This window comes from Amblyraja radiata, chromosome 29 (genome assembly GCF_010909765.2).
Source record: "Amblyraja radiata isolate CabotCenter1 chromosome 29, sAmbRad1.1.pri, whole genome shotgun sequence".
In the NCBI taxonomy this organism is placed as follows: Eukaryota; Metazoa; Chordata; class Chondrichthyes; order Rajiformes; family Rajidae; genus Amblyraja; species Amblyraja radiata.
This window is the reverse complement of record NC_045984.1, coordinates 31,769,791-31,796,353: the sequence shown is the minus strand read 5'-3', so window position 1 is coordinate 31,796,353 and position 26,563 is coordinate 31,769,791. Positions and strand designations below refer to the sequence as shown.

General features: G+C 49.6%; 1 protein-coding gene across 1 annotated transcript; it reads right to left on the bottom strand.

Moving 5' to 3' along the window:
- Positions 1 to 6,034: 6,034 nt before the first annotated feature.
- Positions 6,035 to 26,049, bottom strand: LOC116989621 (cartilage intermediate layer protein 1-like). Its single transcript, XM_033047188.1, has 9 exons — positions 25,825 to 26,049; positions 22,662 to 22,757; positions 19,125 to 19,394; positions 17,289 to 17,471; positions 16,210 to 16,368; positions 15,376 to 15,690; positions 13,326 to 13,434; positions 12,027 to 12,175; positions 6,035 to 8,559 (listed from the first exon to the last, which is right to left on the bottom strand). The coding sequence occupies exons 1-9, from the start codon at positions 25,880 to 25,882 to the stop codon at positions 6,182 to 6,184; spliced, it is 3,717 nt and encodes a 1,238-aa protein (XP_032903079.1). The 5' UTR covers positions 25,883 to 26,049; the 3' UTR covers positions 6,035 to 6,181.
- Between the last annotated feature and the right edge of the window lie 514 nt (positions 26,050 to 26,563).

Sequence of the window (26,563 nt, the reverse complement as noted above, 5' to 3'; positions counted from 1 at the left end):
GGCAGTGCTGGCTTGAAGGGCCGTATGGCCTACTCCTGCACCTATTGTCTATTGTCTAGTGTGTAGGGTAGTATTAGTGTACGGGGTGATCGCTGGTCGGCGTGGACTCAGTGGGCCATAGGGCCTATTTTCGCGCTGTATCTCGAAAGTAAATTCAACTGAAGTTGTAAGCAGAATAATACTAACTTCTCATTTCATGAATAAAGATTGAAGTACATTTCCCCGTGTGTTACTTGCGAGCAAAGCACCAAGGCAAATTCCTAGGTAGACAAAAATGCTGGAGAAACTCAGCGGGTGAGGCAGCATCTATGGAGCGAAGGAATAGGCGATGTTTCGGGTCGAGACCCGGAAGGGTCTCGACCTGAAACGTCACCTATTCCTTCGCTCCATAGATGCTGCCTCACCCGCAGAGATTCCAGAAGGGTCGAGACCCAAAACGTCACCAATTCCTTCGCTCCATAGATGCTGCCTCACCCGCTGAGTTTCTCCAGCATTTTTGTCTACCTTCGAGTTTTCCAGCATCTGCAGTTCCTTCTTAAACATAAAGCAAATTCCTTGTATGTTTACACACTTGGCTCATAAAATTTATTCAACTCAATTCAATTCAATTCAAAATAAGAAATATAAAGATACAAAACCAAACATGCAGTAAATAAATTAAATAGAAACATAGAAAATAGGTGCAGGAGTAGGCCATTCGGCCCTTCAAGCCAGCACCGCCATTCAATATGATCATGGCTGATCATCCAAAATCTGTACCCCGTTCCTGCTTTCTCTCCATACACTCTAATATTTAAACCCAGCTGAGTAAGATGAGTATATACCACAAAGCCGGCCAAAAAAAACAAATAAAAATGTTTCCAACTGAACGATTTGTATCCTTGCAGCAGATTGCCATTATTTCTTATTAGCTCTGGCAATAATATGTCTTCTTCTGGGATGTAGAACTCATGCAATCTTTCTTACCTGATTTTGCCAAGCTCTACTGAATCCATTGCAGACATTCTGAATGAGAAGTCCCTGATTCTAGCTAACTGCCCCCTTATGCCCCTGTCCCACTTAGGAAGCCTGAACAGAAACCTCTGGAGATTTTGCGCCCCACCCAAGGTTTCCGTGCGGTTCCCGGAGGTTGCAGGTGTTTGCCGGAGGTTGCAGGTAGTGGAAGCAGGTAGGGAGACTGACAAAAACCTCCGGGAACTGCACGGAAACCTTGGGTGGGGCGCAAAGTCTCCAGAGGTTTCCGTTCAGGTTTCCTAAGTGGGACAGGGGCATTACAATCCGTCACCTCTGCGTTCATCCAATTTTGGCCTCTTGTACTTCTCCAATTTTCGTTGCTCCTGCTTCGACAGTATTCAGCTCTCTAGCTCCAAAGCTCCTAAATTCTCTCAATAAACTTTCCTCCTTCTCATGACAAAAGGACGAGTCTCTCAGAATAAAAGGACGTATCTTCAGAAAGGAGATGAGGAGGTATTTCATTAGTCAGAGGGTGGTGAATCTGTGGACTTCTTCGCCACAGAAGGCTGTGGAGGCCAAGTCATTGGGTATTGTTAAAGCAGAGATTGACATGTTATTGATTAGTGAGGGTGTCAAAGGTTACGGGGAGAAGGCAGGAGAACGGGGTAGAGAGAGAACGATAGATCAGCTGTGATTGAATGGCGGAGTAGACTCGGTGGGCCGAATGGCCTAATTCTGCTCCTGGAAAGTGGACAGGTACATGGAAAGGACTGGTTTAGTGGGTAATGGGACATGCGCAGGCAGGTGGGACTAGTGAGCTAGTTTGTGGGCTAGTTTGGCCGAAGGGCCTGTTTCCACGCCGTGTATGACTCTATAAACACGAACAATGAGACCTCTTCCAGTTTGTCAAAGTTGCTGTGAAAGTGAAACATAAAAGATGTTGGAAATGGCTGCGAGTCTGAGACAAGCAGTTGGCTTGCCCTGACCTTCACTGTCAATGAAGCATTTCTCAAGCATTGTCATCAATTTAGAGTGAAAAATACAGTAAAATTTACACTCAAGTACTAATCCCCCGTGTGGGGGCTGTTGGAAAATTGGGCGGAAGGTTCGTGTGACGGTCTTAAACCTTAGAGGTAATTTTTCACCCTTTACTTGGCAGTGACCTCGTCCATAGAATGCTACACCAGGTTCCCTTTGCCAAGTTATTTCAGTGTTGGCCCAATTTGCTGCAATCATCTGCTTACAGTGTGGCGTACAACGTTGAACTGTTTTCCATTCACATCTACAAAGAGAACCTTCGGGTAAAATCCAAGGCCCATTGCTGATAAAAAAATTAGGGAGAAGTGTTCAAATACTTGCATTTTATGGTGTCTTTCACACCCCTTAGTCATCCCAAAGTTCTTTACAGTCAATGAAGTAGAGTCTAATGCCCCTGTCCCACTTAGGAAACCTGAACGGAAACCTCTGGAGACTTTGTGCCCCACCCAAGGTTTCCGTGCGGTTCCCGGAGGTTTTTGTCAGTCTCCCTACCTGCTTCCACTACCTGCAACCTCCGGCAACCACCTGCAACCTCCGGGAACCGCACGGAAACCTTGGGTGGGGCGCAAAGTCTCCAGAGGTTTCCATTCAGGTTTCCTAAGTGGGACAGGGGCAATAGAATCAGACAGCGTGGAAACAGGACCTTTGGCCCAACTTGGCCACACCAGCTAACATGTCCCATCTAACTAGTCCCACCTGCCTGCCATTGGTCCATATCCCTCCAAACCTGTTCTATCCATGTACCTGTCTGTTTCTTAAACGTTGCCTCAACTACATCCTCCGGCAGCTCGTTCCATACACCCACCACCCTTTGTGTGAAAAGGTTACCCCTCAGATTCCTATTACAACATTCCCCCTTCACCATAAACCTACATTGTCTGATGCTCGATTCCCCTACTCTGGGCAAGAGACTCCGTGTGTCTACCCGATCTATTCCTCTCATGATTTTGTGCACCTCTACGAGATTGCCCTTCAAACTGTATCATTCTATTACCTAAGATAGACACAAAGTGCTGGAGTAACTCAACAGGTCAGGTTTCATCTCTGGAGAACGGATGGGTGACGTTTCGGGGCTGGGACCCTTCTTCATCCTGAGGCCTAGATTTAAGAACCCCTCTCTGAACCTCCCAGTTTGATTTTCCCTCCTTTCATTCTCGCCTTTCATTTACTTTTATGACCAAAGGAATCAGCCATTTGCCCTAATATCTCAGAGTCTGAAGAAGGGTCTCGACCCATACGATCAGCCATTCCTTCCCTCCAGAGATACTGCTGTCACGTTGAGTTACTCCAGCACTTTGTGTGTACCTTCTAACATCTCCTTACTTGATACGGTGTCGGGTTTTGTTTGATAACGCTCTTGTGTAGCTCCTGAGATATTTCTCTCTGTTCAGGGCACTGCTTAAATGAAATTTGTTGTAATCGGAGCCATCTGCCAGCACTCAAAACTCAGCCTTGGCTGCTCTTGTTCCCTAAAGGACATAAATGGCTGAGTTTTTATGACAGTCTAAAATCTTTAAAGTATTATTTACTAAGCCCAATTTTTTATTTCCTGATTTCCACTGGTAGGAACTGGCTAGGAGCATGTTCATAAGTCATAGAAGCAGAATTATGGTGTGGTGAATTTGTGGAATTCCATAGATGCTGCCTCACCCGCTGAGTTTCTCCAGCATTTTTGTCTACCTGTGGAATTCTGTGGTGAGGGGTGGTGATTCTGTGGAATTCTTTGCCACGGAAGGCTGCGGAGGCAAAGTCAGTGGATATATTTAAGGCAGAGATAGATAGATTCTTGATTAGTATGGGTATCAGAGGTCATGGGGAGAAGGGCCGAATGGCCTACTTCTGCGCCTATTTTTCTATGTTTCTAAGGCAGGAGAATAGGTTTAGCATGGAGAAATAGATCAGCCATGATTGTATGCGGAGTAGACATGATGGGCCGAATGGCCTAATTCTACTATCACTTATGATCTTATGAAGTAGTACATTTGGCCCATCAAGTCTACTCTGCCATTCAATCATGGCTGATCAATCTTCCCCTCTTAACCCCTTTCCCCTGCCTTCTCCCCACACCCTCTGACACCCGCACTAATCAACAATCTGCCAATCTCAGCGTTAAAATGTCCTTGTATTGCAAGGTGTGACGTTGTATTGTAGGATGTGAGCACCCCAAGGGCCTATTAAGATAGTCTCAACCATTATGGCAAAATCATAAGCCCATGAAAATAACGTGCAAACTCCGTATAGACAGCACCCGTAGTCAGGATCGAACCCGGGTTTCTGGCTCTGGTTGGCAGTAAAAAGGGCCTGTCCCACTTATGCGATTTTTTTCGGTGACTTGCCGGTACCCGTCAATAGTCGCAGCAGGTTGCCGAAAATTTTCAACATGTTGAAAATCCAGCGGCGACCAGAAAAAGGTACGACTCTTTGGGCGACTACTCACGACCACGGTGACCTATGACTGGTGCCGGCAAGTCGCTGAAAAAATCGCGTAAGTGGGACAGGCCCTTTACTCTACCGCTGCGCCACCGTGCCATCCATAGCACCAGCATGTCATTGCGGTAAACTGGACCCATGATCAAGAGGTGCAGGCAGATCCTGAGCAGAGAAGGATGCCAAGATTCCTTCGTGTGGGCAGTTTGATTGTTGATTTTATTAATAACAGCTTTTATTAACAAGTTTTGAAGCAAACGAGTTTGAATTCGCAGACTGACATGGCAGTATTTCATCTGCCACCCTCAAATAACACAATACAGTCCAACACACCAAACCTTTTCAAATATACTCTTGTCTGAAATGTCACATCAATAGAAGATAGACACAGAGAGCTGGAGTAACTCAGCAGGACAGGCAGCATCTCTGGAGAGAAGGAATGGGTGACGTTTCGGGTCAAGACCCTTGTTCAATAGACAATAGACAATAGGTGCAGGAGTAGGCCATTTGGCCCTTCAAGCCAGCACTGCCATTCAATGAGATCATGGCTGATCATCAGACCTTCTCTCCAGAGATGCTGTCTGCCCCGTTGAGTTACGACAGCTTTTTATGTCTATCTTCGGTTTAAGACAGCATCTGCAGTTCCTTCCTGCACATCAATAGAAGCCCCCATTGAAGAAACTCAGGGACTCTCTTTAATCAGACTTTACTGGCATTAATTTTGCACTAAACATTATTCCCATCAGGCAAGAGGAACAGAGGTAAATAACAAAGAAAGAACTAAAGGGTCTCGACCCGAAACGTCTTCGATTCCTTCTCTCCACAGATGCTGCCTGTCATTTTGTGTCTATCTTAAACTAATCCCAAACCAGTCCTAACAACGGACACCCAACCGAACGTAACGGCCTGTCCCACTTACGCGACCTTTTCGGCGACTGCCGGCACCCGTCATAGGTCGCCGAAAATGTTCAACATGTTGAAAATCCAGCGGCGACCAGATAGACGCTACGACTCTTTGGGCGACTGAGACTATACGGGCGACATCCCGGCGACATGTCGCGGGGGTGAAGCCTGTACAGTCGTGAGTAGTCGCCCAAAGAGTCGGACCTTGTTCTGGTCGCCTCTGGATTTTCAACATGTTGAAAATTTTCGGCGACCTGTAACGTCCAACGTCGGGTGCCGGCAGTTGCCGATAAAGTCGTATGACATAGAAACCCATGACCGCCCAGAATCAAAGACTCTAGTCCCAGCTAGACCAGGTTCCGAGAAGTGAATGGATGAGAGGTTTGCCCGGGAACGTCCTCAGTAAACGTCCATGAGAGGTCTCAACCCGAAACGTCACCCATTCCTTCTCCCCAGAGATGCTGCCTGTCCTGTTGAGTTACTCCAGAATTTTTGTGTCTATCTACAGAATTAGGCGTGGTCTTCCCTGGTTGTCTCATAGAAACATTGAAAACATAGAAAATAGATGCAGGAGTAGGCCGTTCGGCCCTTCGAGCCAGCACCGCCATTCAATATGATCATGGCTGATCATCCAGAATCAGTACCCCATTCCTGCTTTCTCCCCCATATTCCTTGATCCCCTTAGCCCTAAGAGCTAAATCTCTCGAAAACATCCAGTGAATTGGCCTCCACTGTCGAATTCTTCACTTCTTGGTTTAAAATGTTTTTTTTTAATCTTAAAGTCACTTAGAACACGAGCTGCAGAGTTCACCATGTACAGAGTTTACATTGAGCCTGGGCCAAGGAAGGTCCACGCTATCTACTGCGGTCTGTTCCTCCTCTGGCCTGCCCTGGTCCTGCGGTTTCTTTGAACAGAGGGATAGGCAATGACCCGAGCTGGGCCAGGCCGTGTCTGGACCAGTCTCCTCATCTCCGCCCCGATCTGGGCCACGGTGTCGGTGGGCGAGTTCTGGAGGCGCTGGAAGAGGCTCTGGCGACTCACTGCCTTCTCCATGCAGGTGAAGGTGAGGGCGGTGCCAGCGTCCACCTTCATGGCCCGGGAGAAGCCGTCGGAGGTGCCGTGGTAGCAGCGGCCGATGGCGATCTCCTTGGCCAGCCGCGGGTTCTGGTCGCTGACAGTGTAGATGCCGTAGTTGTGTCCCAGCGGATCGACTGGCGCCAGCATGCTGAAGGCGGTCGTGTCGTTGTCGTGGCCTTGGCGTGCGTGGGGCGGGTGCCGGCGCAGGTACTCCCGCAGGAGGCTGTTGGTGGCGGTGTGCCGGCAGCTGCCTTGTGGAGTAACGGTGACCAGGGTACGATCCACCCCACTCTGATCGAACAACATGCCGCCGCATTTAAACTCCACGCAGGCCGACGACACGCTGGGTCGTAGCAGGTCGCGCACGCTGCGGGAGTCGCGGATGCCGTAGAGTTTCCCGGTGGTGTGAGGGTTGTTGCCGCCGCTGTTGCGCGACCTGACCATCACCTCCTCCGGCCCCGACACGCGCACCTTGATGTAGCAAGCCCGGAACTCCTGGGGGTTCGGCCACCAGGACAGATGGTCGCCCACCCAACTGGTCAAGTCGTCCTCCTGGAAAGGAACCACGTTGTACTCGTACTTGTCCACCTCCACCTTGTAGAACCTGAAGTGGTTGGAGGAGACTGTAGCATCCTCGCACTGCCTCATGTTCTGGTAGGGGTAGATCGGCCCATCGCCCTCCTCCGCGCTGGGTTTGGGCAAGTTGATCTTGAAGGCCGTCTTCTTCAGCTGCTCATCCTCATGGTCGCTTCTCCTGTAGTCCAGCTTGGCCAGCAGTGGCTGGGGAACCCCGACCACGTTGGGGTTCATCTTGGGGGCCGAGGGGGCGGCCTCCAGCTCCTCCGCGCTCAGGGTGGCCGTCACGTAGGCGGTGTAGGCGTCCGGCCGCTCGGCATCGCAGAAGGCGGGCAGGCAGGCCCCGTTGGGTCCGGTGATCACGCTGTCGAAGCGGCCCCAGGCCCGCGGGTTGGCCTTGTACCCGGGCAGCGGCTCCAGGTTGATGAGCGACACCACCACCCCCTCCAGCTGTTCCCCCGGTAGGAACTTGTCGCTCATGTAAGCCCGCACCTTGACATAGCATCGCCGGCTCTCGGGGACATCCAGGTTGAAGAGGCGACGCTCCCGGATCTCCAGGTTGCCCACCAGGAAGGTCCTCTCCTCCCTCTTGTTCCTCCTCTTGCCCCCCTCGCTCCCCGGGGCGTGGAGGATGCTCTCCTCCTCCCAGAAGCCGGTGTCGGGGTTGAGGGACCAGAGCCTCATCTGCCGCACATGCTCCAACATCTTCACGCTGGCCGTGTCCAGGTAGACCCGCACCCCTTCCGCGTCTAGGGGCAGGCCGGACGATTCCTCTCGGAAGTCCGCAGTGAACATGCCGTAAGTCCGCAGTGGTTTCACGTCCCCTCGCTGGTCCACAAAGTTGAGGTCGCTGGACGCGGCCATGGCCAGGCTGATGTTCCTCGGGTCCAAGAAAGTCACACTGGCTTTAACCTTCCCGCTGTAGAGTTGCCCGTCGCGCCGGCGGAAGGAATTGGCTGGGATTTCCAGCTCCCCAATAGTGTCCTGACCTCGCATCTCCCCCAGAGGTATGGTGACGCCTTGGGTGGAATCCACCTCGATGGCCTCCGATTTCCTCAGCAGCTTCACCTGGAAATACACCGCGCCGCTCCGGCGATCGAAGGGAAAGACTTTGACCGTGTCCACAAACTTGCCCGAGCCGTCCACAAACCTCACCACCAGCCTGTCCGTCTCTGCGGGGACCGGGATGGTGAATGTGCCGCGGTAGCCCGTCAGCCCCACTTGCTCGCCGCCGATGTAGATCTGGCCGAAGCGGAGAGGTTCCCCGTTGTCCGCCGCCGACGCCTGTCCTCGCACCGACACCCGGGGTTCCTGGCACCTCTGGCAGCCGCACTCGGTCACCACCTTGACCGGCAGGGTGTAGCCCTGGCACGGGATCTCCCGCAGATCTATCCGCTTCACCCCACAGCAGTAGCCCTTGCCGTCCTTACACCTCAGCTCGTCGCCCAGGCTCCCCGCACATGCCAGGCTGGGGCAGCGGCCCACGTCGTGGTAGAAGGTACCGCTGGCGGCCTGCAAACAGTCATCTGGCAGCTTGATCAAGCGCTCCAGCGGCTGCCGCCTGCAGCTCGGCTGCCCCTTGGCTAAGGAGGGAAGCGGCAGAAACACACAGAGACAAAACCATGAGAGGAATACCACTTTGTGTCTATCTTGTGTTCAAACCAGCGTTGGCTGTTCCTTCCTGCACATCTTTTACTCTCATATGTCCCGCAACAGAACAGTGACAATCTTTCTTATCTATCTATCTATCTATCTATCTCTATCTATCTCTATCTATCTATCTCTATCTCTATCTCTATCTCTATCTATCTATCTCTATCTATCTATCTATCTATCTATCTATCTATCTATCTATCTATCTATCTATCTATCTATCTATCTATCTATCTATCTATCTATCTATCTATCTATCTATCTATCTATCTATCTATCTATCTATCTATCTATCTATCTATCTATCTATCTCTATCTATCTATCTATCTATCTATCTATCTATCTATCTATCTATCTATCTATCTATCTATCTATCTATCTATCTATCTATCTATCTATCTATCTATCTATCTATCTATCTATCTATCTGTCTATCTATGTATCTGTCTGTGTGGGTCTGTACAGTATGTTGGCAAAGTCATAAGGAATAAGAGTAGAATTAGGCCATTCGGCCCATCAAGTCCACTCCGCCATTCAATCATGGCTGATCTATCTCTCCTTCCTAACCCCATTCTCCTGCCTTGTCCCCATAAGCACTGACACCCGTACTGATCAAGAATCTATCGCTGCCTTAAAAATATCCACTGATTTGACCTCCACAGCCGTCTGTGGCAAAGAATTCCACAGATTCACCCCCCCTATGTCTAAATAAATTTCTCCTCTTCTCCTTCCTAAAATAATGTCCTTTAATTCTGAGGCTCTGACCGCCAGTCCTAGACTCTCCCACTAGTGGAAACATCTTCTCCACATCCACTCTATCCAGGCCTTTCACTATTCTGTACGTTTCAATGAGGTCCCCCCTCATTCTTCTAAACTCCAGCGAGTACAGGCCCAGTGCCGACAAATGCTCATCATATGTTAACCCACTCATTCCTGGGATCATTCTTGTAAACCTCCTCTGGACCCTCTCCAGAGCCAGCACATCCTTCCTCAGATATGGGGCCCAAAATTGCTCACAATATCCCAGATGTGGCCTGACCAGCGCCTTATAGAGCCTCAGCATTACATCCCTGTTTTTGCATACAAGGCCTCTTGATATAAATGCTAGCATTGAGTTTGTTTTCTTTACTACCGATTCGACCTGCAGATTAACTTTTTGGGAATCCTGCACCAGCGCTCCCAAGTCCCTTCGCACCTCCGATTTCTGAATTCTCTCCCCATTTAGAAAATAGTCTACGCCTTTATTCCTGCGACCAAAATGCACGACTCCACACTTTGCCGCACTCCATTCCATCTGCCACTTCTCTGCCCACTCACCCAACCTGTCCAAGTCCTTCTGCAGAATCTGTTTCTCTGCCCCCCCCCCCACCTATTTTCGTATCATCCACAAACTTGGCCACAAAGCCTTCAATCCCTTCGTCAAAATGATTAATATACATGAACCCGTTTATCTGTCAACGCCCTGAACCAGCTACTTTTCCCTTCATTCGCTTGTGTATAGTTGTTGGCGGATGTACAGGGAAATTTTATGGAGCCATTTAAGTGCAACAATCTAAACTTCTCTTTGAACTTTATCCATGTTAAATTGCTGTGCAGCGAGGCAGCCTCGGGCAATTTAATCGCAAGGGCCAGGAACACAGTTGAACTAGATCCTATACCCATGTACACAAAATCCCTGGCGGGGAAGTTGGTGACCCTCGGACTATCCTTGATCGGACTTTGCTGGCTTTACCTTGCACTAAACGTTATTCCCTTATCCTGTATCTGTACACTGTGAATGGCTCCATTGTAATCATGTATTGTCTTTCCGCTGACTGGATAGCAGGCAACAAAAGCTTTTCACTGTACCTCGGTACACGTGACAATAAACTAAACTGAACTCATTTTAGCTTCCCAGATGTTTAAGAAAGAACTACAGATGCTGGAAAATCGAAGGTAGACAAAAATGCTGGAGAAACTCAGCGGGTGAAGCAGCATCTATGGAGCGAAGGAATAGGCGATGTTTCGGGTCGAGACCCGAAAGGGTCTCGACCCGAAACGTCGCCTATTCCTTCGCCCCATAGATGCTGCCTCACCCGCTGAGCTTCTCGACCCGAAACGTCGCCTATTCCTTCGCTCCATAGATGCTGCCTCACCCGCTGAATTTCTCCAGCATTTTTCTCTACCATAACTTCCCAGATGGTTAGTTCATACAATGGAGTAGTGTAATGCACCAGAGACCCCGGTTCGATCGTGACTACGGGCATTGTCTGTAGGGAGTTAGTACGTTCTCCCTGTGACCACGGGGGTTTTCTCCAGGTGCTCTGGTTTCCTATCAGAGAGACCCATGGTTTGATTGTGACTACGGGTGCAATCTGTACGGAGTTTCCCCTACATTAAACATTCCAGAGTACTATGTTTCCATGCCTGTGCTGCTGCAAGTAAGAATTAATTGTTCTGTTTTCAGGACAATAAAAGACTCTTGATTCTTGATATTAAAACCTGATATTTACGGGTAAAGGCAATTTTCCGTGACTGGATAATGTCTATTTTGCCTCCTGTAAAATTAGGTGTACCCTTCATTAATTCGTCTCTTCACTCACACTCCAACCTCCGACCTCACCCATGGCCAGCAGGAACTTCGGGGGTTAGGGTTCAACTCTTTCTACTTTACAGTCTGAACTTTGGCTTAAGTGAGAAATAAGATGAGTTCTGGCCTTGCGGCTCAGAGTCCACAGTGACTGTGTGCCCATTTGTATCGGGGATTGGTGGTCTCCCAGGACCGAGTGATGTTCTCAGGCGACGGCGAGACTCTGGTCAACTCACCGATAACTCTAGGTACGTCAGAAGCCATTTCTGAGCTAACATTATTTCAAAGACGTTTCCTTAACTATGGCCTGATAACAGTGAAAAAAATAATACTTAAATTTTGGAAACACGCATCAGTCCCTACTGTAAAGATGTAGATTACAAACATGTCCGAGACACTACATTCTGAAAATATTAGGCTTGTCTTGGCAGAAAATCACCAGATCAATTCTTCAAGACATGGACACCCTTTACCGAATTCTTACAAGCATAGTATTGAGCAACACTACTTTGGATTTAAATCCAATTATGGGTTGGGTGAGGTGGGCGCGGGGGAGGACGAGGGGCAGGTATATCTCCACTTTTTTCTTTTTTTCTTTTTTCCCCTTTTCCTCTCTTATATCTTTATTCACTCTTTGGCCACACTACGTTGGGAGTCTAGGGGTCCTATCTTTTCACCTTTCACTTTCTTTCTCTCTTCTTTTCCCTCATTTTCAGGTTAAAAGATCAAAATTGAAGCAGTACAATAATTGTACAATTTTACATTTTGCCGAATGTTTTATTCTTGTGCAGTTGCTTCTAATAAAAAATATATATTTTTAAACTCACCGATGACTGTGAGAGTCGCTGGAGCCGATAAGATGGAGCCAAAGCCATTGGTGGCGTTGCATTGGTACACACCTCCCTGCCGCCTCTTCAGCTTCCTCAGCATGAGAGTTCTGTCATGCTCTGTGTCCAGTTGTGTGCCGTTGTGGTACCTGGGCACAAGCAGTAATTGTTCAGATCAGAAGAATCGCAACACTTATCATCTACTCCCAGCATCACGTAAACATCCACATTTCCCATTATGAGATTCATCGGTATTAGATTAAAAACCTAAAGGACCCTGTCCCATTTAGCAATTTTTTAGGACGACTGCCGACGACTGTCACAGTTCTTTCGGGTCGCCAAATAACCGCCGGTTTCCCCCCCCCCCCCCTACGACGATGCCTACGGCAACCTAGTCGACGACACCCATCCGTTTTCTCCAGAGATGCTGCCTGTCCCGCTCAGTTACTCCAGCATTTTTTCGGTTTAAACCAGCACCTGCAGTTCCTTCCGACACATTTGATAATTGTCGCTGCAAAGTGAGTGGACAATTGGCCTCCCGCTTGTCCTTTGTCTGTATAAAGAGGCCGGCACGGTGGCGCAGCGGTAGAGTTGCTGCCTCACAGCGCCAGAGACCCGGGTTCGATCCTGACCACAGGTGCTGTCTGTACGGAGTTTGTACATTCTCCCCACGTGGGTTTGTACAATCTCCCCACGTGGGTTTGTACAATCTCCCCATGTGGGTTTTCTCCGGGTGCTCCGGTTTCCCCCCACATTCCTAAGACGTGTGGGTTTGTAGATTAATTGGCCTCTGTAAATTGTCCCTAGTGCGTGTAGGATAGAACGAGTGCACGGGTGATCTCTGGTTGGCGTGGACTTGGTCAGCATGACTATGGAACGAGCTGCCGGAGGAGGTAGTTCAGGCTGGGACTATCGCAATGTTTAAAAAAACATTTGGATGGGGACATGGATGGGACAGGTGTAGAGGGATATGGGACAAACGCAGGCAGGTGGAACCAGTGTATGTGGGACATAAAAATGCTGGAGAAACTCAGCGGGTGCAGCAGCATCTATGGAGCGAAGGAAAAAGGCAACGTTTCGGGCCGAAACCCTTCTTCAGAAGTGGGACATGTTGGCTGGCTTGGGCTGGAAGGCCTGTTTCCCCGCTGTATCATTCTATGAAACATCTTCCCCTCCCCCTCTTACCTCCACATGATGCTGTAGAAACCTGAAACCTACACGGTTAACAAACCCCCCCCTCCCTCCTCCCTCCACCTCCCACAGCCAGAGCGTTGACGTCAAGACACCTTCAAATCTCACCAGAAATATTTCAGTGGCGTTGGAGCCCCCGTGGCTCTGCAGCAGAACGCCACCTGCTGATCCTCAAACCGCACTTTGGACTCCGGGTACTTCACGATATAAGGGCTTTCTGTTGGTGAGAAGGAGACTCAGTGAAAGGCGATCGCAACAGACTCACAGGGGAATCCACTCCAAAACGTAGACGGCCGCACTTCATTCTAAGAGTAGAACTCACGGTGGGGGCAATCTAAACATATACCAAGCACTGTGTAGGGCGGCACGGTGGCGCCTTACACAGGTAGAGTTGCTGCCTCACGGTGCCAGAGACACGGGTTTGATCCTGACTACGGGTGCTGTCTGCACGGAGTTTGCGCGTTCTCCCCGTGACCTGCGTGGGTTTTCTCCGGGTGCTCCGGTTTCATCCCACCTTCCACGCACATACGGGTTTGTAGGTTAATTGAGGCAGTTCATTGGCTATATTTAAGAGGGAGTTAGATGTGGCCCTTGTGGCTAAAGGGATCAGGGGGTATGGAGAGAAGGCAGGTACAGGATACTGAGTTGGATGATCAGCCATGATCATATTGAATGGCGGTGCAGGCTCGAAGGGCCGAATGGCCTCTACTCCTGCACCTATTTTCTGTTTCTATGTTTCTATGTAATTGGCCTCGGTAAATTCAGTAAATAGACTTTTGTTTCGCGAAGTGATCGGAGAAATAAAGTTATGTGTGGGAAGGAACTGCAGATGCTGGTTTACACTGAAGATGGACAGAAAATGCTGGAGTAACTCAGCGGGCCAGGCAGCATCTCTGGAGAGAAGGAATGGCTGACGTTTCGGGTCGAGACCCTATTTCAGACTGGTAGTCAGGGGGAGAGGGAGTCTAGAGATATGGTAAAGGGCCTGTCCCACTGGGTGATTTTTTTCGGCGACTGCCGGCTTCATATCAGTGTCGCCAAAAGATTTTGAACATTTCAAAATCCAGTGGCGACAAAAAAAATGTTGCGACACTTGAAAAAGCACCGCGCGTCAATACGCCATCAAGCCGCGCCACGGCGCAAACTTTTTGGTGACCTGATACGTCAGTCAATGAAGCCGGCAGTCGCCGAAAAATTCGCCAAGTGGGACAGGCCCTTAAGGATAAGGTGTGAAAACGACAGATCAAAGCAGACGATGATAAAGGAATGTAGAATGTTTAAGAAGGAACTGCAGATGCTGGAAAAAATCGAAGGTAGACAAAAATGCTGGAGGAACTCAGCGGGTGCAGCAGCATCTATGGAGCGAAGGAATAGACAATGTTTCGGGTCATCAGTCTGAAGAAGGGTCTCGACCCGAATCGTCGCCTATTCCTTCGCTCCATAGATGCTGCCTCACCCGCTGAGTTCCTCCAGCATTTTTTGTCTACCTAGGAAATGTGGACTGGTTCACTGTTGGCTGAGGAGAAGGTGATGAGGAGGTGTACAAACGGACAGTAATATTAATCAGAAGGACAGTGAAACTAGTCGGAGAACTTGGGGCACAAATGGAATAACGTTGGCTGACTGAGAGTGAACTGCAGATGAACCACAAGCTAATTGAGGACATCCTGGAGCTCTGCTAATGGGGCCATTTTATGCTGTGTTTTCCAGCCCACTGATTACTGGTTTTATAAGACAGAATGACATGTTGTTTCTGACAGGGACCACTGTGTAACCGCAGGGGGGATGTGTGAGATCATAAGGTCAGGAGCAGAATTAGGCCATTCGGCCCATCAACTCTACTCCGCCATTCAATCATGGCTGATCTATCTCTCCCTCCTAACCCCATTCTCCTGCCTTCTCTCCTGACACCCGCACTAATCAAGAATCTATCTACTTCAGCCTTAAAGATATCTACTGACGTGGCCTCCACAGCCGTCTGTGGCAAAGAATTCCACAGATTCACCACCCTCTGACTAAAGCAATCTCCTTCCTAAAAGAACGTCCTTACACTCTGAGTCCCAGACTTTCCCACTAGTGGAAACATCCTCTCCACATCCACTCTATCCAAGCCTTTCACTGTTCAGTACGTTTCAATGAGGTCCCAGTGGTGACTGACCCAGTTTGGTGAGTGTGGCGTTGATGATGGAAGTGTCTGAGCTGTTCTGCACAGAGTGGAAGACGGATGGAGCATATTTCTTGTGTTGGACCAGCAGACGTGTCCGTGCGTGGGCACACACGCCGTCGATGTGGAACCAGCCGGCATGGTCGGTCGTTGCCAGCGTGACGAGAGGCTGTTCCACCGTGGCCACCGTGCTGCCGGAGATGGCAGCCCCGTCTGTCGAGCGGACCGTCCCTGCCAGCACGTGTTGGGCACAAACGCAGCCGCGGCATTCGCCGCCCACGCCGCTCGTCCGACACGCGTGTGGGCACTCTGCGGGGAAACAAGCCTATCCGTCGGCATTGAGAAACACTGCTGCCCCTTCACCCCGCAACGCCCACCCGAAACTACCCCACCCCCACAAACCTCCCCCATCCCACCCCCACCCCCACCATAAACTTTCCCCCCACCCCTCACACAAACTTCACCCCACCCCCCACACAAACCTCCCCCATCCCAACCCCACCCACCACAAACTTCCCCCATCCCACCCCCACCCCTCACACAAACTTCACCCCTACCCCCAATCCCCCTCCACAAACCTCCCCCATCCCACCCCCACCCCCACATAAAGTTCCCCCCCACCCCCACCAACTTCCTCCATCCCACCCCCACCCCCACCCCACAACACTTCCCCCCATCCCCACAAACTTCCCCCCCACCCCCACCCCCACAAACCTCCCCCCCACCCCCACCGCCCACAAAAACCTCCCCATCCCACCCCCACAGTGCGAGAGCCCCTTGCTGCCCACCCACCTTCTCCGTCACTACCTGATCCCACACCCCCCGTACCTGAGCAAGGTTCCCCAATGCATCTTTTGACTTCGGTTGTGCGTCCGACACAAACCTGCTCGCCCGCGGTCCGGATGCAGTTCCGATGTCGCAGGGAATGCCCGCTGCCGCAACTGACCGAACATGCCGTCCAAGATGCCCACTCCGACCAACGCGCCTCTTCACCACCGTACAGAGGGACAGGTGGAATAGGCGGCCAGCCACAGGTTTGGGTTTAAAAAAAAAACAAAAATAAACAAATTCAATCAGCGATTGCGATAATATATAGGACTGGCCAACTGCAGACTGCAGGAGGACGTGCTGAGGGACGCACTGAAGCTCGGTGCAGCCAACGCCAAGGCTCGGTGGGAGAGGGTAGGGGGCCGAGGATGTCCGGGTTGGGTCGCCCCTGGGCCTGGCCAAGCTGGTCATCCGCGAGTCACGGCGCCAGGCGGTGGAGGGCTCAGCCCGAGCCGGCTGCTCGCCCCTTCTCCGGGGTTAGGTCCGTGCCCGGGTGGTGTTAGAGAGGGAGCACACCCTGTCCACGGGCACCCTGGGAGAGTTCCGGGATCGCTGGGCACCGCGGGGGGTGGAATGTATCCTTGACAAGGAGTGTAACATAGTTGTATAGTAGTTTATTTAGTATATTTGTTTGTCTTGTATTATGGTGGTGGGTTCTGCTTTGCTTTATTGTATTGGAAATATTATTTTTAATAATTGAATACATTTTTTGATTAAAAAAAATCTCTGTGGGGGAGGACCACAGAGGGCCGAAGGGCCTGTTTCCGTGCTGTATCTCAAAACTAAACTACACTACAGTGAAAAGCTTTTGTTGCGTGCTAACCAGTCAGTGTAAAGACAATACATGACGTGGACTCAGTGGGTCGAAGGGCCTGTATCTCTAACGTCCAAAGTAAAGTCTTTAAGGTAGGGAATGTAGGAGTCATCGCCTGCTCCTCTCCACATATGTGTCAGGGGTCACGGGGAGAAGGCAGGAGAATGGGGTTGAGATGGAAAGATAGATCTGCAAATGATTGAATGGCAGAGTAGACGATGGGCCGAATGGCCTAATTCTGCTCCAAGAACAGGTTCATTCTCACCTTGACATGCGGGCATGGTGCATTTCCGCTTCTCGATGGCCTTCCCCTTGCACCTGGGAAAGATGAGGCGACGGAATCGCAGGTTGTTGGTGCAGGTGCGCTGCCGTGCTTGGATACCTGGAGCACCGCACGACATGGCTGAACACGGACTCCACTCCGACCACTGTGACCAGCGGTTGTGAACTGTGTGTCGAGCAGACGAGCGGAGGTGAAGCCTGAGCCTTTTACACCGCATGTTACAGTCTAGTTTATTGTCACGTGTACCGAGGTACAGTGAAAAGCTTTTGTTGCGTGCTAACCAGGCAGCGGAAAGACAATACGTGATTACAATCGGGCCATTTACAGTGTACAGATACATGATAAGGGAATAACGTTTAGTGCAAGGTAAAGCCAGCAAAGTCCGATCAAGGATAGTCCGACATTGTAGATAGTAGTTCAGCACTGCTCTCTGGTTGTGGTAGGATGATTCAGTTGCCTGATAACAGCTGGGAAGAAACTGTCCCTGAATCTGGAGGTGTGTGTTTTCACACTTCTGTACCTCTTGCCTGATGGGTGAGGGGAGAAGAGGGAGTGACCAGGGTGTGACCCGTCCTGGATGATGCTGCTGGCCTTGCCGAGGCAGCGTGAGGTGTAGATGGAGTCCATGGAAGGGAGGTTGGTTTGTGTGATGGTCTGGGCTGTGTCCACAATTTGTTGTGGTCTTGGATGGAGCTGTTCCCAAACCATGCTGCAGTTGTATAAGATGTTGGTGAGTCTGCATTTAGAATATTCTGTTCAGTTCTGGGACCATATTATCGGAAAGATGGTGCCAAGCTGGAACGGGTGCAGAGAAGTTTACGAGGATGTTGCCAGGATTCGAGTGCCTGAGCTATAGGGAGAGGTAGAGCAGGCTGGGACTATTCCTTGCAGCGCAAGAGGATGAGGGGAGATCTTATAAAGGTATATAAAATCATGAGACAAATAGATTGGGTAGATGCACAGTCTCTTGCCTAGAGTAGGCGAATCGAGGACCAGAGGACAAATGAGGTGGAAAAGATTTAATTGCAACCTGAGGGGTAACGTTTTCACACAAAGGGTGGTGGGTGTCTGGAACAAGCTGCCAGAGGAAGTGGTTGAGGAAGGTACATTTAAGAAACATTTAGACAGGTACATGGATAGAGGGATATGGGCCAAATGGGACCAGTGTAGATGGGGCATGTTGGTCAGCATGGGCATGTGGCATGGCTATGACCACAAGTAAATGCGCACCGTGATCGCCCATTCAAAATGGCAACTCCCCATTTATGTAAGTTAGTTTAGTACAGCATGGAAACAGGCCCTTCGGCCCACCGAGTCCGTGCCGACCAGTGATCACCCGTTCACACTAGTTCTACACCCTACACACTAGGGACAATTTACAGAAGTCAACTGTTCACAAGTTCATGTTATAGGAGTAGAATCAGTCCATCGAGTCTACTCCACCATTCAATCGCAGCTGATCTATCTCTCCCCCCTAACCCCATTGTCCTGCCTTCTCCCCATAACCCTTGACACCCGTTCTAGTCAAGAGAGTGCCGGAATATCGCTGGTGAACACATCCGTGGATAGGACATGTTTGGAAGGTTTTGAAGAGACAGTAAGTCATAGAGTGATACAGTGTAGAAAGAGGCCCTTCGGCCCAACCTGCCCACCCTGGCCAATCCACGTCACTAGATGTGGGCCAAACGCGGGCAGGTGGGACTAGTGTGGATGGGGGGCGTTGGTCGGTGCGGGCAAGTTGGGACAAAGGGCCTGTTTCAACGCTGTGTAACTTCACAGAGGAGGGAACATCAGGCGGCAGGTCGGGGGTGAACCTACCTAAGGGGCACCTGAAGCGTATATGGTAGTTGGAACAGATCCGGCCATGAGGCTGCTCCTTATTGACACACCAGAAGCCGCGGTCTGGGCTGTGATGGACCACCTCGCCCGTATGCTCTGCCTTCACCCAGTCGGTGGTGCGCGCCTCCATGGCCGTCGGCCGCGCGCACAGGCGCTCGCGGTAGTAGAAGCGGATCGCCTCCAGCCGCTCAAAGTCCCCGTTCCCCCCCGGGTGGTCGATGTTGAACCAGGAGGTCCACTCCGTGGCATCTGCAAGCAAGACCAATCATCAACGTCACACACACAACTGGATGGAACTGCAGATAGTGGAGGTGTCCACGACTAGGGGGACATACAGTGGGTGTTGAAGTTTAGAGATACCGCGCGAAAACAGGCCCTTCGGCCCACCGAGCCCGTGCCTACCAGCAATCCCCGCACATCCTACTAGCTCATATCCTACATCCACTAGGGACAATTTACAATTTACTGAAACATAGAAAACATGGAAAATAGGTGTACGAGTAGGCCATTCGGCCCGTCGAGCCAGCATCGCCATTCAATACATCATGGCTGATCATCTAAAATCAGCACCCCGTTCCTGCATCCCACAGATTCACAACCCTCTGGATTCCCCCAACAATGTGTACATTCTCCCCATGACCGCGTGGGTTTTATCCAGGTGCTCCGGTTTCCACCCACACTCCAAAGACGTACAGGTTTGTAGGTCAATTGACTTGGTATAATTGTAAATTGTCCTCAGTGTGGGTGTCGGATAGTGTTACTGTACAGGGATCGCTGGTTTTTACAATTTTACCAAGCAAATTAACATACAGACCTGCACGTCTTTGGAGGGCGGAAGGAAACTGGAGCACCCGGAGAAAACCCACGCAGGTCACAGGGAGAACGTGCAAACTCTGTACAGACAGCACCCGTAGTCAGGATGGAATCCTGGTCTCTGGCGCTGTGAGGCAGCAACTCTACCGCTGCGCCACCGTGCCACACGGGTTTAAGGCGAATGTTAAGAGGTTTTGAGGAGGAACTTTGCTACCCAGAGGGTGGTTGGGATCTGAGTGTCAAAGGTTATGGGGAGACATGGCAGGGGAATGGGGCTGAGAGGGTAAGGTGCTCGATCAGCCTGCGGCAGTTCCTTTATCATTGTTACTTTTTTGCATATCTTTCATTCATTTGTTCTCTATCTCCCCACATCATCATCTATATCTCTCATTTCCCTTTCCCGTGACTCTCAGTCTGTAGAAGGGTCTCGACCCGAAACGTCACCCATTCCTTCTCTCCGGAGATGCTGCCTGTCCCGCTGAGCTACTCCAGCATTTTGCATCTAACCTGTCCTATCCATGTACCTGTCTAAATGTTTCTTACCCATTGCGATAGTCCCTGCATCAACTACCTCCTCCGGCAGCTTGTTCCACACACCTACCACCCTTTGTTAAAATTCAAGTGAGTTTATTGTCATGTGTCCCTGTATAGGACAATGAAATTCTTGCTTTGCTTCAGCACACAGAACATAGTAGGCATTTACTACAAAACAGATCAGTGTGTCCATATACCATGATATAAATATATACACACATGAATAAATAAACTGATAAAGTGCAAATAACAGAAAATGGGTTATTAATAATCAGAGTTTTGTCCGAGCCAGGTTTAATAGCCTGATGGCTGTGGGGAAGTAGCTATTCCTGAACCTGGTTGTTGCAGTCTTCAGGCTCCTGTACCTTCTACCTGAAGGTAGCAGGGAGATGAGTGTGTGGCCAGGATGGTGTGGGTCTTTGATGATACTGCCAGCCTTTTTGAGGCAGCGACTGCGATAAATCCCCTTGATGGAAGGAAGGTCAGAGCCGATGATGGACTGGGCAGTGTTTATCCTTTGTGTGAAAATGTTACCCCTCAGGTTCCCATTAAATCTTTGCCCCCCCCCCCCCCCCCCCCCCCCCCCCCCCCCCTCACCTTAAACCTATGCCCTCTGGTTCTTGATTCCCCTACTCTGGGCAAGAGACTACGCGATCTATTCCTCTCATGAACTTTCACACTTCTGTTCTGAGGCTCGTGTGTTTGGGTGATCTATTCTGGTCTGGTCTGTTCTAGCCTCAACTCCTCCCCCACCCCCTACCTGAAACGCCACCTGTTCCTTCTCACCAGAGATGCTGCCTGACCCGCCGAGTTACTCCAGCACTTTGTGTCTATCTTGGGTGTGAACCGGCATCTGCAGTTCTTTGTTTCTGCACTGATCTCACAGAGTTACTGACTCGCAGACGAGCAGCTGCCCACATCACCCCTGGGCTGGATGTCATCGCTTTGATGCTGGGCTCGTTGCTGATCAGAGAGCGGTGATCAATGATCAAACCCTCTGGCGGGGAGAGCAAGAGCATTGAACGACAGTCCTGGTGAGGGCAAGAGAGAGCGCTGCTTAGCGATTGGCCGCTCCTCTAACGCAAACACTCAATCACTCACAAGTTCACGTTATAGTACAATTAGGCCATTCGGCCCATCAAGTCTACTCCGCCATTCAATCATGACTGATCTATCTCTCCCTCCTAACCCCATTCTCCTGCCTTCTCCCCATAACCTCTGACACCCGCACTGATCAAGAATCCATCTGTCTCTGCCTTAAAAATATCCACTGAAGTGGCCTCCACAGCTGTCTGTAGCAAAGAATTCCACAGATTCACCACCCTCTGACTAAAGAAATTCCTCCTCATCTCCTTCCGAAAAGAACGTCCTTTGATTCTGAGGCTGTGCCCTCTGGTCCTAGACTCTCCCACTAGTGGTAATATCCTCTCCACATCCACTCTATCCAAGCCGCTCAGTGTAGGTGTGGGCAGTGGTGGGGATGGGGAGGGGAAAGCGTGGGGGGGGGAGAGGGGGTGGCCCCTCTCTGCATGGTCCCACCAGGCCCGGAGAGACCCTGTGAAATTCCATAGATTCACCACCCTCTGACACACACACCCTATTGTCTGCAATGTGTAAGAAGGAACTGCAGATGTTGGTTTAAATTGAAGAAAGACACAAATAGCTGGAGTAACTCAGCGGGTCAGGAAGCATCTCTGGAGAGAAGAAACGGGTGAGGTTTCGGGTCTGAAGAAGGGTCTCGACCCAAAACGTCACCCACGCCTTCTCCCCAGAGATGCTGCCACAGAAGGGTGTGGAATTCTCTGCCTCAGAGGGCGGTGGAGGCAGGTTAGACTTAGGCTTAGACTTAAACCCTTTATTTGTCATTCAGACCTTTAGGTCTGAACGAAATGTCGTTCTCTGGATACTTTCAAGAGAGAGCTAGATAGGGCTCTTAAAGATAGCATAGTCAGGGGATATGGGGAGAAGGCAGGAACGGGGTACTGATTGGGGATGATCAGCCATGATCATATTGAATGGCGGTGCTGGCACGAAGGGCCGAATGGCCTCCTCCTGCACCTATTGTCTATTGTCTATTGTCTATTGTCTGCCCGTCACGCTGAGTTGCTCCAGCTGTTTGTGTCTCTCTTCTCTGCAGTGTTTTGTTTGTGGGACTACCGTTGTGTTTACCTGGGCGTAGTTCCTGCACCTCGTTGGACCCCAGTTTGCGGTTCCTCTGTTTCCATTTCTGGGCTCTGGCTTCCTTCACCTCGGCTGCCGAGGAAACTGTGGATGGAAAGAAACCGTTTCAAAGGAGCTGGGTATTATTTTAAAACTTGCCTTGATATATCGCTCGTCAGACACAAATTAAATACTGAGAACAGCAAAGATGAAGGAGTGAAGGAGGTGGCGTCCCAGATCTCAGTACTTCCACTTAGACGACAAGCATTGATCACAGCTTCAGACAGGATTCTCTCAGTTTCAGCAGATGTGTACACACACACACACACACACACACTAAAATAACGAGCAGAGTGCACGACTTGTGTTGGAAGGAACTGCAGATTTGACCCTTCGAGCCAGCACCGCCATTCAATATGATCATGGCTGATCATCCAGAATCAGTACCCCGTTCCTGCTTTCTCCCCATATCCCTTGATTCCGTCAGCCCTAAGAGCTGAATCTAACTCTCTCTTGAAAACATCCAGTGATTTGGCCTCCACTGCCTTCTTTGGCAGAGAATTCCACAGATTCACAACTCTCTGGGTGAAAAAGTGCAGGGAACATCGATGCAGGGAACATTTGTCCTGCATCGAGCCTGTCCAATCCCTTAATAATGTTTCATCAGATCTGCAAAGCCATGCGGGGGAGTCTTTATCTGCACTGAGTCACGACATTTAGTTTAGTTTAGTTTCGAGATACAGCGTGGAATACACCATCCTGGCCACACACTCATCTCCCTGCTACCTTCAGGTAGAAGGTACAGGAGCCTGAAGACTGCAACAACCAGGTTCAGGAATAGCTACTTCCCCTCAGCCGTCAGGCTATTAAACCTGGCTCGGACAAAACTCTGATTATTAGCAACCACTTACTGTTATTTGCACTACCAGTTTATTTATTCATGTGTGTATATATTTATATCATGGTATATGGACACATTTATCTGTTTTGTAGTAAATGCCTACTATTTTCTGTGTGCTTAAGCAAAGCAAGAATTTCATTGTCCTATACAGGGACACATGACAATAAACTCACTTGAACTTGAACTCACTTGAACTTGAACTTGAACTTGAATATTTCAATAGATTTTTTAAAGGCAGAGATAGATAGATTCTTGATTAGTACGGGTGACAGTGGTTATGGGGAGAAGGCAGGAGAATGGGGTTAGGAGGGAGAGATAGATCAGCCACGATTGAATGGCGGAGTAGACTTGATGGGCCGAATGGCCTAATTCTGCCCCTATAACATACAACCTTATGAAGCAGGCCCTTCGGCCCATCGATGATCACCCGTACGCCAGCACTAGCCTACATACATTAAGGGGAATTTTCAATTTTACCGAAACCAAACCTGTCTGTCATTGGAGTGTGGGAGGAAACCGGAGCACCCGGAGAAAACCCACGCAGGTCACAGGGGGGAACGTACTAACTCCGTACAGACAGCACCCGTAGTCGGGATAGAACCCGGGTCTTTGGCCCTGTGAGGTAGCAACTCTACCGCTGCGCCACCATGCCAGCCTCTGCCTTGTAAATCAAGATCCCACAAAGAGCACTGTCATGACAAGCAAATAATATGCTTTAATGTGTAATGGTGATGGGGACACTGGGAAAGACTCTCCCACTCTAGTTCAGAACAGAACAATGTCAGTTTTCTCTAACTTCAAGTAACCCTTACATCCCCTCTCCCTCCATCCCTCCCCCACCCAAGTCGTACCAGCTTCAAAATCGTCTTGTTGAGTCTCATTGTCGGCAACTCGTTGTCACCTAGCCCACAGCTAACAATGGCCGGTTCCCTTCATCATCGTTAATTTGTTGCATATCTTTCATTCATTTGTTCTATATCTCTCTATACCATCGTCTATATCTCTCGTTTCCCTCTCCTCTGACTCTCAATCTGAAGAAGGGTCTCGAACCGTAACGTCACCCGTTCCTTCTCTCCAGAGATGCTGCCTGTCCCGCTGAGTTACGCCAGTATTTTGTGTCTAACTTCGGTTTAAACCAGCGTCTGCAGTTCCCTCCTACACAATGTGAATGTTTACACACAACTGAAAGAGGAGAAGTGCTGAGAGTGTCAAAAACACACAGAGTGCTGGAGTAACTCAGCGGGTCAGGCAGCATCTGTGGATAACATGGATAGGTGACGTTTCTGGTCGGGACCCGTGTTCACACTGCCAAATCAAATTCCAACCTGGATCGTCACCTATCCAGCAGCATAATCAAGGACTCGTCTCACCCCCGGTCACTCCCTCTTCTCCCCTCTCCCATCGGGCAAGAGTTACAGAAGTGTGAAAATGCACACCTCCAGATTCAGGGACAGTTTCCTCCCAGCTATTATCAGGCAACTGAATCATATTATCACCAACTAGAGAGCGGTCCTGACCTCCCGTCTACCTCATTGGAGACCCTCGGACTATTTTTTATTGGACTTTACTGGACTTTATCTTGCACTAAATGTCATTCCCTTTATCCTGTATCAAGGACCTGTGTCATGTAATCGTGTATTGTCTTTCCGCTGACTGGTTAGCGCGCAACAAAGAACTTTTCACCAGACAATAATAAACTAAACTAAAATAAAACTAAAATGATAAACATCCTCGAGGGAAAATAACCTTAGAAAAAAGAAGAAATGAAACAAGATGAAACAGATAGACACAAAAAGCTGGAGTAACTCAGCAGGAGTTACTCTGGAGAGAAGGAATGGGTGATGTTTCGGGTCAAGACCCTTCTTCTGACTGAGAGTGAGGGAAGAGGGAATCTATAGTCTGAAGGAGGGTCTCGACCCGAAACATTACCTATCCTTTTCTCCAGAGATGCTGCCTGTCCCGCTGAGTTACTCCAACATTTTTGTGTCTATCTTCGGTCTAAACCAGCATCTGCAGTTGCTTCCTAAACAAGATGTAGCAGACCTGATTGAAATCATTCTCAGGTGGGAGATCGGATGTGGGCTGGGGGTCTGACAACAAAGAGACAATTAAGACATTTGATTTTCTTTGGGAAATTGGGAAAGGCATCAGGAAATCGTTTAAAGGTTGTTGAGGAATCCCTTGGTGGAAAATTCAGTGGGAAAAACAAAAATGAGGAAAAGAAGGCTTTAAAATTAAAAAAAATATATATATTGTTAAGCAGTGTCTTACCTTGAGCTGAAATATACTGTTGCAAGACGAGGAAAATCCAGACCGCACAAACCCCCATCTGCAACTCCACGAATGGTTGTTGTCGGTGCCTTTTAGGAAGAAGTCAAGTCGTTTTAATCAAGGAACAGTGGCGACTTTCTAAAGTGCAGGTCAGACCTGTCGTGTGTCACAGTGCGGAGGCTCTGGATATCTGTACAGAGAGCTGAGACTGTTTGCTGCTAGACAGCTCTCTCTCTCCCTTTATATATGTTGCTGGCCCTATCCCACTAACATGACTGGAGCAAGATTATAGCCACATTACTGACCTTGATAGGCAACGTGAGCCAGGCAGGGAGGGTCTGATGAGGGTGTGATTTGAATTTTGTTTGGTTGAAATCCAAAGAATAATAAATAAGTGAATTCCCACTTTTATTCTTTAGCAAATTAAAAAAATATATATATTTTTTAAATCTTTCCACTCCCACCTGACCTGGGTGTGCCAAGGGCTTGGCAGGATTCTTGCAAATGACTGTAGTCCCTGCTGTGCCCCCGGAATCCACTTAAAGTCTGTTTGTGCCGATGAATAGATTGTTTTAAAAAGGTCCCAAATTTCCCTGGTGTTGAGAAACACTGGCAGGTACAATGATTCACGGGTACGCAGGAAGGAACTGCAGATGCTGGTTTACACTGAAGATAGACACAAAATGCTGGAGTAACTCGGCGGGACAGGCAGCGTCTCTGGAGAGAAGGAATGGGTGAC

Coding starts and splice junctions, on each gene's coding strand:
- LOC116989621 (XM_033047188.1), bottom strand. CDS start 25,882: ATGGGGGTTTGTGCGGTCTGGATTTTCCTCGTCTTGCAACAGTATATT. Junction 13,435..15,375: donor CGCCACACTCACCAAACTGG/GTCAGTCACCAC, acceptor TCTCACCAACAG/AAAGCCCTTATATCGTGAAG. Junction 12,176..13,325: donor ACGCCACTGAAATATTTCTG/GTGAGATTTGAA, acceptor GCTTGTGCCCAG/GTACCACAACGGCACACAAC.